This window comes from Chlorocebus sabaeus, chromosome 9, assembly GCF_047675955.1.
Source record: "Chlorocebus sabaeus isolate Y175 chromosome 9, mChlSab1.0.hap1, whole genome shotgun sequence".
Classification (NCBI taxonomy): domain Eukaryota; kingdom Metazoa; phylum Chordata; class Mammalia; order Primates; family Cercopithecidae; genus Chlorocebus; species Chlorocebus sabaeus.
In genome coordinates, this window is record NC_132912.1 from 23,203,525 (window position 1) to 23,213,999 (window position 10,475).

The following is a 10,475-nucleotide window of genomic DNA, read 5'->3' on the forward strand; positions in this document are numbered from 1 at the left end:
TGCTCTAGACAAGATTTTAAGGGAACAAGAGGAATAGTACTACTACTACAAAAAAAAAAAAAAAAAAAAAAAGGTCGGACCACAAATAGAATACAAAGGCAGTCAAAGAGATACAGAAAGCATGAACTGAATTGTGAGTTCTCAGATGAAGTGAGTGGTGCTCAGTGAACGTGAAATTACCCAACAGTAAAGCCATGTGATGAAGAATCATGCCGCCATTAAAGCCTGCCAGTAATGAGATGGAGAAATTATGAGATGCTGTCCAGTGAAAACTGTAAGATATAGAACTAGAAATACACAGAAGAAAATAGACCAAAATGTTGACAGTAGTCACCAGTAGGTTGTGCCATTGCAGACAATGCAGAAAATGTGGTGGTTTTCATGAGTATTTAGTAATTTAAAATGTGTTTTACATTGTTGAATCTCTCTAAACTTTATTCGACATTGACTTCATACAAGAAAAAGCATTGCATCCAATGCCACCCATTTTAGATTGTTATGGAAGGGAGTCACCAAGGTTACTTGGCAGCCCCTGCGAGCCCTTGTTGTTCCCACCTACCACCTAGTTCTTGCTGATATTTTAAAATGGCACAAGCTACGATCCAGATCTCTGAAGGGCTCCTCCAGGGTTTATATAAAGACATAATAAACTCCAAAATTTTTCTTAAAAAAATAAGTTCATTAACTTTTAAAAAATTTCCTGCATAAAGGCATACAGAGTGATAAAATAGACTTTGGAGACTCAGAAGTGGGGTGGTGGGATGGAGGCTAGGGATGAAAAGCTACATATTATGTACAACGTACAGTACTTGGGCGACAGGTGCACTAAAATCTCAGAATTCACCACTATACAATTCATTCATGTCACCAAAAACCACTTGTACCTCAAAAGCTATTGAAATATTTTTTTCAAAAAAGAATGTTCAAAATAAATACAATATACAAAGAAAAAATATTTTTTAAAAAGGAAATTTACGCCCCCCCAGAAGTCAGTACTTTCTAAAAGCTGCTGTGGTGAAGCCTACCTTATCCACTCGGTTAGTCAATTAACCTCTATTATTGAGGCCTCACCACGAACCCACTAAATATAAAAGTCAGCCAAGTTCAAACTCAAGTAGGTTGTATACTTCAAAATAGCTAGAAGAGAAAAACTGGAATGTTCCCAATATGAAGAAGTGATAATTGAGGTGATGAATACCCGCAATTACCTTGATTTGATAATTGCACTTTGTATGCTGGTATCAAAATATCACATGTGATCCAAAAATACGTATAATTATTACATATCCATAAAAATTAAAAATTAAAAAATTTTTAAAATTTAAAAATCCTGCATGTACATTCACATATTTTAAAAATCAAAAGATTTAAAGGAGTATACAATAATCCTATCCACTAACCACTCCGTTCCTTTCTTGACGCAATAATTGCATTAGTTTCTTGGGTATCCATCTGGAGGTTTGTTTGTTTTTTTTTCTTTTTGAGACAGAGTCTCACTCGGTCGCACAGGCTGGAATGCAGTGGTTCCATCTCAGCTCACCGCAACCTCCATCTCCCCGGTTCAAGCGATTCTCATGCCTCAGCCTCGCCAAAAGCTGGGACTACAGGCACGCACCACCATATCTGGCTAATTTTTGTATTTTTAGTAGAGACAGGATTTCACCATGTTGGCAAGGCTCGTCTCAAACTTCCGACCTCAGGTGATTCATCCGCCTCGGCCTCCCAAAGTGCTGGGATTACAGGCATGAGCCACTGCACCCTGCCCATCTAGAGATATTTGATGCCTACACAAACATGCTTACATATATTCCCTGTCTTCTTTGTTAAATGCAAGAAGGAACATACTAGTCACTCTTGCTTCTTTCACTTAACAATACATCTTGGAGACATTTCACATCACCAAATTAAAAAACAAAAATAACAACTCGTTTTTTCTGACTGCTGCATATTCCATTATACAGATGCACCATAGTTCGTTTAAGGCCCTACCAAAGGACATGAAGACAGAAAACATGTATAGCTTTGACAAGAAACAGACAGAGAAAAAAATTTTTGTTTCTATTAAATTCATTGTTGTTCTTTCCACTGCTCCCTTTGGAGGCCAAGATACAGACATCCAGTAATAATGACTTGCAGTGTTTACATTACTAAAGTTCAAACACCTTGCCGAATAACGAAAGCGAAGGACAAAGCTCAGAAGCTTTGCTATTCATCAAATAAACCCTGGCATGATAGAAAACGCTTATTTGGATAATTATATCAGCATTTAGGTGGTTCTCACTTTAAAAGTTAATGTTTAACAAGGAGAAATGCAAAGGCAAGAAGGAATGGGGCTGGGCATTCAGCCTGTGGGTCTTCTCTGTATTTTACCACAGATAAGTGCCTCCTGCCCTCATTCTCAGTGGGGGACAGCCCAGTTTTATTTATGTATTTTTTTTTTTTTTTTTGAGACGGAGTCTCGCTCTGTTGCCCAGGCTGGAATGCAGTGGCCGGATCTCAGCTCACTGCAAGCTCTGCCTTCCGGGTTTACGCCATTCTCCTGCCTCAGCCTCCCGAGTAGCTGGGACTACAGGCGCCTGCCACCTCGCCCGGCTAGTTTTTTGTATTTTTTAGTAGAGACGGGGTTTCACTGTATTAGCCAGGAGGGTCTCGATCTCCTGACCTCGTGATCCGCCTGTCTCGGCCTCCCAAAGTGCTGGCATTACAGGCTTGAGCCACCGCGCCCAGCCGTTATGTATTGTTTTTAGGCTGAGCAGCCACTGAGTGGAGAACGTCTCTTAGGGAGCCCTCTCACAAGAGATCCCCATTCCCTTGTCCTAAAAACCCACTTATTTCTACTTGTGGCTCCATAGTGCCAGCATGTCACTCCAAGCCAGTTAGCCCTTCTAAATCTGTTTCCACTTGTGAATGATAAAAAGCAATCTACCCAAGCTGGGCATGGTGGTGTGCACCTGTAGTCCTAGCTACTAAGGAGGCCGAGTGGGGAGGATCCCCAGAGCCCAGGAGTCAGAGGCCGCAGTGTGCTATGATCACACCACTGCACTCCAGCCTGGGTGACACAGTGAGACCCTGTCTCAAAAAAAGAAATAAAAATAAAAGTTTAATAAAATACCTGCCCAGTTCATCTCACAGTTCTGTATTAGGAGCTAATGAGCTAATGCATGTGAAAATCATATTAAAGCAACTACATTCAACAACTTCTTCAGAAAAAAGGGAGGGGCTGGGCAAAGTGGCTCACATCTGTAATGCCAGGACTTTGGGAGGCTGAGGTGGGAGGATATCTTGAAGCCAGGAGTTCAAGACCAGCCTAGACAACACTGCACATAGGTACAAATATGCCTTTGAAGTGTGAGCGAAGCAGGGCAGGAATCTGTTCTCAGCAGTCAGTGGAGCCAGTCCTGGGCTGAGATGGGTAAGATTGGCATTAACTTGGCTGTTTATGGTGACTCATGCCTGTAATTCTAGCACTTTGGGAAGCTGAGGTGGGAGGATCACTTGAGGACAGGAGTTAGAGACCAGCCTGGGCAACATAGGCAGACCTTGTCTCTATTTTTGAAAAATCTGTATTTAAAAAAACAAAAACTGACACTAACTTGCTGTGTGACCTCAGGGAAACCTCTGAACGTCTCTGGGCCTCAGAGGCCTTTCAGCGTGAACCTTGTGAGTATATTTTCCATGTCTTTTCCCAAGAGTACAGGGATAAAGAGTGGACCAGTGAGGGTGCCTGGCCACTCAAGCGGGGAGAAGAAAGGTATCTCAGATACGGAGTGGTGACAGGGACACAGGAGAGGAGAAACCACCCACCTGCCATCACCTCTGTGTTTCTGAGATGGGGAAGGGAACAGTACGGGCCATGAGGAATTAACATGCACCCTTTCTCAAGCTAGGAACAGACTGTGAGCCACGTCCACAAGTACCTGCTTTCAGGCACTAAGGAGGCATGTGAGATACTGTGGGTGAGACAGCTGCATCCTGGTTTCTGCAGGATGAGGTTCTTGAAGGGAGGATACACACCCAGCATCATGCACTATGAGAATGTTCCATGGGGAAGCTGATGATGGAGAGCCAGGAGGTGCCATTCTTTATGAGTGGCCTTTGCCCCAAGTTCATCCTGGACAAAGCCAGGGACCTGGGCTCTAACCCTCTAGTCATTTTTCCTAGAAGCTGGGAAAAGACTCTGAAAATGTTTGATGAGAAACAAATGAATAAATATTCAAGTCCCCAAGACTTCTGAGAGGGAGAAATAGCTAGGTGTGGGGAGGGGGGGGGGGAGAGAGAGAGAGAGCGAGAGAGCGAGAGCGAGAGCATGAGAGAGCGAGCGCGAGAGCATAAGAGAGCTCATTTCTGAGGTCCCAGCTACTCAGGGAGCTGAGACGGGAGGATCCCTTAAGCCCAGGAGTTCAGGGCTGCGGTGAGCTGTGATCGAACTACTGCACTCCAGCCTGGGTGACAGAGCGACACTTTGTCTCTAAAAACAATAACGAGAGAGAGGCAGAGACAGAGAGATGAGACCAAGGCTCAACATCAATGGCCCTGGCCAGAAGCTCTCCTGCAGCTGAGAACCTAGGAGATGGGGCAAGACCTATGGGCAGCCGGAAGGAAGCCTGGGAATCTGCCAGGCCCAGGGCAAGAGGGTGGCACTGAGCCCGTGCTGAATACTTGAAAAAGTCTTGAGGTCTCACCAGGGATTGGCACTAGAAAGAACCAAGTGCTCCTTCTACTGCCCACCACAGGGGATGAGATACGATTCTATAATGAGGCAGAGCTCTTTACAAGGTTAGGGGACATCTCTCATGGGGACAATGTGTGGTGAGAAGAAGCCTGAGCCTGGCAGAGAATAGAGTGGCTTGCAGCTCTGGGAGCAGCCTTCTCTCTCTCTCTCTCTCTCTCTCTCTCTCTGTCTGTCTCTCTCTCAGACTCCTGGAGCCTTGTGACCAAGCCCCTCTCCAGTCTCCCCAACTGCCCAGAGGATCCAGGGGTGCAGAGGGCATGACTGCAATGAGAGCGGGGGGCCTTTAGCCTGGCAAGATAAGGCTCAGTTTCAGTCTTCTCATCCAACCTGTTGCTTCCAGTGGCAGAGGGCAGCCATCCACATGGTCGTGACCTCCAGTGACCCAGAGAAAATTCCCTTTATTAGCAGAGAAGTCTTTCTTCTTTTTATAAGAGTAAAGAATGATCATGTCTTACTTAAAGCCTGTGTGTGTGTGTGTGTGTGTGAGAGAGAGAGAGACACACACACAGTGTCACTGTCTGTAGGCCTTGTCCTAGATTCTCAACAAGGCCAGTGTGCACAGCCAGCAATTCTCTAAAAACTTACAGGGCAGTAGAGGGAGGAGGAGGAGGAGGAGGAAGGGTAGGAAGAGCTATGTCTGAAACAAGTGAGTACATTTTCTGTTCTTCCTACCCCATGCTCATCCATGCACCCCTAGGAGCCACCCAGAGCCTGCATGCTAGTTCTGCCCCCTTCATAAGACAATAAGCTTCCTACCAGCAGTGAATGTCCCATGAGCTCACTGGGTGTTCAAGGTGAGTTTCTGTAACCCTTTCTGCAAACTCATCAAAAATGTCAGATGATTTTCTGTGGAAGTGGATTGCTAAAATCATATTGAATAAAAAGATACCCATATATAGCCGGGCATGGTGGCTCATGCCTCTAACCCCAGCACTTTGGGAGGCCAAGGTGGGTGGATCACTTGAGGTCAGGAGTTCGAGACCAGCCTCGCCAAAGTGGTGCAACCCCGTTTCTACTAAAAATACAAAATTAGCCAGTCGTAGTGGCGGGCACCTGTAATCCCAGCTACTCAGGAGGCTAAGGCAGGAGAATCGCTTGAACCTGGGAGGCGGAGGTTGCCATGAGCCGAGATCGCACCACTGCACTCCAGCTTGGGCAACAGAGCGAGACTTTATCCCCCAACCTCCATGCTCCCCCCCAAAAAAGAAAAAACAGATACCCATATATTCACACTCACTCCCCTGTCTCCCAGTCCTCCACCTACCCACATGTCTATGACACATAGTTTCTCAAGAGCTACCAGTCTAGAGAGCCACCAGAGAAAGCCTTTCAACCTCTTGAAAAGAGACTTTGTAGGCTCAGTTCTAGTCTTCTCTTCAGTGGATAGTTATCAGTATTTCCCATAAGGCTTTGAAGCTGGGTAATTTGTCACTCTTGCATGTCCTCACATTGCCCCATGGGCACGGGCATATTTCCATTTAGTTTTAGTCTATGTGAGGAAGGGAGGGTGCACATCACTAGCTGGCTAGATCTTCGGTCTTGATACACACACACACACACACACACACACACACACACACACACACACCCTTTTCCCTTCCTTTGAGGTCAGAAAGAGAAATCTAATTGCAGAGAATCACAGCTCAGGCTCTATCACCGGGAACCTGTCCATATTTGCCTTTAAGAATATGCAAATAGTGAACGACTCCTTCACTATGAAGGCTGAGAAACTAAGACAGGAAAAAACTACTGAAAACCAGTCCATCCTTGGGTTAAAATTGTTTGCGGTTGTTGGCAGTTTAAGGTAAGGCAATCTCTGGCTTTCTAACCTTATGTATCTTTTGGTTTAACTCTGGTCTCAATTCAGTTAATTACAGTGCAGTGTCTAAAACCAAGAATCGTATTTAAATCACTAATCTGAAGAGGCATGACTTGGAATTTGAGAGGTGTCTGAATACCCAACAGAAGCCTCCCGTGAGACAAGTGCCTGAAAAAGGAAGTGGCCCGGGAGGCGACTCCTTTCAGTCCTCTGCAGGGAGAAGACGCAGGATGGCTTCGCTTCTGAACTCTCCTGGGGTGGAAGCTGCGGCCTGGCTTTTAACCGGAATTGCCCAGACCTCGAAAGTGTTTCTTTGTTGCTCTTAAAAGGAGGAATTCACGTTGCATCGCAGTCTGTGATTAAGTCTGTCTTGGGGCAGAGTTGCACACGTTTTGTGGCGTGTGTGTGTGTGTTTCAGAAAAGAAAGGTCGAGAAAGAAAAAAAACAAATCATTCAGGGATGGTCCCGGTGGCCAGTCAGAAAGGTGAGAGACTCAGGCTTTGAACACGATTCACACTCTGCCCTTTAACTTCAATGCCCTCCCTCTGGACTGTGCCGGAGCAGACGATTCAATGGACTCCTTTTGTATCCGGTTTATTGCTCAGAATCCCTAGGGTCTAGATTTGCTCTCAGAAGAAACGCGCCCTGCTGAGCTGCTCTCGGAGGCAGCCCCTCCCGTCTCCCCATTCCTTTCTCCAGGCCGGGCCAGGGAGGGCAGGGGAGGCTGCCACTGAGCCGACGTCGCTGGGGACGGGCACCAGGCACAGGAGCCAGGCTCCGGAGCGGCGTCCCATACGTGCGCTCCCAACCCCCGTGCTGCGTCTGGAACGCCTTGGGAGTGGGCCCGGATCACCTTACAATGCCACCCGCATATACTCTGCAAACTGCAAAAGCCCTTGAAAAGTCCAGAGATGGGACAGAAGCCCCCAGTGGAACCCAGGCCGGAGCCCCGCGCGCCTCGGATAAGGGGGTGGCGGAATGCACCCACCTGGCCCCTGAGGGCAGCACCCTTGGATTGCCCAGGCTGCCGCGGAGGACGACGATCGCCGCGCGGCCTCCGCTCTCGCCATCTGGGCCACCGAGGCGCACCCCTAGGAGCTTCTCTGGCTGCTTGTAGACGCGGCGCGCGGCTGCCCCAGCCCCAGGACAGAAGGACCCGGCGTTGCTCAGCGCGCGCAGGTAGGCGGCGGGCACCGCGGTACGCAGGTGGCCCTGGAGCCGCGCGCGGGGCAGGTACAGAATCCAGTACGCAGAGGCAGAGGAACAGGAGGAGAGAAGTGCGAGGAGTCCCGGGCCGCGCGACCCCGCCTTTTCCTCACCCCAGGAACTCCCAAAGGGAGCAAAACGTCCCCCACCCCCGCCCACCGCCGCGCCTCCGGGCCCCCTCGCCGCCGGCACCCCGCGCTCTGATTGGCTGGCGCGATGGGTCCCTGGCACGCGCCTGTGGATGTTGTTATAAGAATCCTCGCGTGCCAGCCCTCAGCTCCAGCAAGTCCTTCACAGCCCTCCCCAGCGCAACGCGGGCGCCGGCCAGAGCGCAGCGGCCGCGGGCACTCCAGGGAGGCCCGGGGGCGGGCAGCCCAGCGGCCGCCTAGCTGCCCCCAGCCAGGGCTCCGGGAGGGAGGGGCTCGGACGCCGGCCACAGAAACTTACCAAGAACTAACACGCGCACCCCGGCAGTCCCGCTGCCCACTGCGGCGGCAAGCATGGACGCGGTGCTGCTGGAGCACTTCCCCGGGGGCCTGGACGCCTTTCCTTCTCCGTACTTCGACGAGGAAGACTTCTTCACCGACCAGTCTTCCCGGGACCCACTGGAGGACGGCGATGAGCTGCTGGCGGATGAGCAGGCCGAGGTGGAGTTCCTTAGCCACCAGCTCCACGAGTACTGCTACCGCGACGGGGCGTGCCTGCTGCTGCAGCCCGCGCCCTCGGCCGCCCCGCTAGCGCTCGCCCCGCCGCCCTCGGGGGACCCCGGTGAGCCAGAGGACGGCGGCGGCGGCGGCGGCTACTGCTGCGAGGCGGGGGCGCCCCCAGGCGGCTTCCCTTACTCGCCCGGCTCGCCGCCCTCGTGCCTGGCCTACCCGTGCGCCGGGGCGGCAGTACTATCTCCCGGGGCCCGGCTGCGCGGCCTGAGCGGAGCGGCGGCCGCGGCTGCGCGGCGGCGGCGGCGGGTGCGCTCCGAGGCGGAGCTGCAGCAACTGCGGCAGGCGGCCAACGTGCGCGAGCGGCGGCGCATGCAGTCCATCAACGACGCCTTCGAGGGGCTGCGCTCGCACATCCCCACGCTGCCCTACGAGAAGCGCCTCTCCAAGGTGGACACGCTGCGCCTGGCCATAGGCTACATCAACTTCCTCAGCGAGCTCGTGCAGGCCGACCTGCCCTTGCGCGGCGGTGGTGCGGGAGGCTGCGGGGGTCCGGGCGGCAGCGGGCGCCTGGGCGGGGACAGCCCGGGCAGCCAGGCCCAGAAGGTCATCATCTGCCATCGGGGCACCCGTAAGTGCTTCCGCTTCCCAGGTCAGGTAGACGGGGACCGGCACTCGAAGGCTCCGGAGGGGCTGGGGGAGCTGACTGCCAAGCCGAATGACGGGCCGACGGATTGTCGGTGGGCACGGGCAACCTTGAATGCGAGCTCGCGTTTCTCGTTTGTTTGTTTTTTCTTTTTTCTTTTTTTCTGCCACGTTGACCGCGGCTCTCAAGGGCGCGCATCCCCGCCAGCCTTGCAGCTCCTCGGATTCCTGGGAGGGGATGGTGGGGGCTTGAAGTGTGGAGGAAGAGGGTGGTTCTAGTGTAACCGGAGGACACCTGCTCAGTTGAGGTGCCCAGGAAAGGGTCCTAAAGGACCTGATGGGACCAATGGGAATGTGGTTGGATATTCACAGTCTGTCTTCTCTTCTCACCTGTCCAGGGTCCCCGTCCCCCAGCGACCCTGATTATGGCCTCCCTCCCCTAGCAGGACATTCTCTCTCATGGACTGATGAAAAACAACTCAAGGAACAAAATATTATCCGAACAGCCAAAGTCTGGACCCCCGAGGACCCCAGAAAACTCAACAGCAAAGCTTCCTTCAACAACATAGAAAACGAACCACCATTTGAGTTTGTGTCCTGAGAAGTCCCAGACTCGGCTGAGGATCTGATTATGTCTCTGTGCATATTGTACATGTAAATATCTATAATGTAAATGTAATTTAAGAATCAAATTTTTCTAATGGCAATCAACTGTTTATTATTTATCTATTTATTATCCTATTGAGTTGATGAAATAGATGATTTCTTTTTAAATATATAATTTATATAATTTATCCTGATTTTCTGAAAATATGCAATAGCCTATGATTTTCCTGAACTCTGTGTTGTTGGGAGAACTCTGGCCAGAAAACGTCATGCTTATTTATTGCCAGATATGGTTTATTTCTAAGCGTTGTCAATAAATGCTATTTACACCTTTTCCTGAAGGTTTTTGAGTACATGATTTGATAGATAATCTTTAAAAAGAATTAGTAAAAATTAACCGAACCAGAGACTCAAAGTATAGCTCTCTAGTAAGAAACTACATTTCAGATTTAGCCTAAAGGTGGGTAGGTTAGAGGATTAGACCTCAACTTTCTATGACAGCACTTCATCTAGGTCGCCTGCCCTACATAGCAACTTTGGTATGTATTTTTAGCCCACCTTCCAAACACCCTATACAAATACATCCTGGAGTATTTATTGTTGCCACTTTGCAGATGGGAAAGCTAAGACTCAGAGACGACATTTGATTTACCCAAGGTCACCCCTACCCTGTCTATTCCTGGTGTATAAAAGTGAGCACGCGGTGTACTGTGGGAGCAGGGGGCTAGTGGGCTAAGGGAATGGGCCTTTCTGCTTCCACCGGCTGGGAAAGGGGCTACTCTTGAGCTGCCCTGTGACCAACTTCTTCGGC

General features: G+C 50.0%; 1 protein-coding gene across 1 annotated transcript; it reads left to right on the forward strand.

Moving 5' to 3' along the window:
• The first annotated feature begins 8,036 nt into the window (after positions 1–8,036).
• Positions 8,037–9,998, forward strand: PTF1A (pancreas associated transcription factor 1a). The gene is made up of 2 exons (XM_008002501.3): positions 8,037–9,044; positions 9,457–9,998. Exons 1-2 carry the CDS (start codon positions 8,258–8,260, stop codon positions 9,657–9,659), a joined length of 990 nt encoding a protein of 329 aa, XP_008000692.3. The 5' UTR covers positions 8,037–8,257; the 3' UTR covers positions 9,660–9,998.
• The last annotated feature ends 477 nt before the right edge of the window (positions 9,999–10,475 follow it).

Coding starts and splice junctions, on each gene's coding strand:
- PTF1A (XM_008002501.3), top strand. CDS start 8,258: ATGGACGCGGTGCTGCTGGAGCACTTCCCCGGGGGCCTGGACGCCTTT. Junction 9,045..9,456: donor CATCTGCCATCGGGGCACCC/GTAAGTGCTTCC, acceptor TCACCTGTCCAG/GGTCCCCGTCCCCCAGCGAC.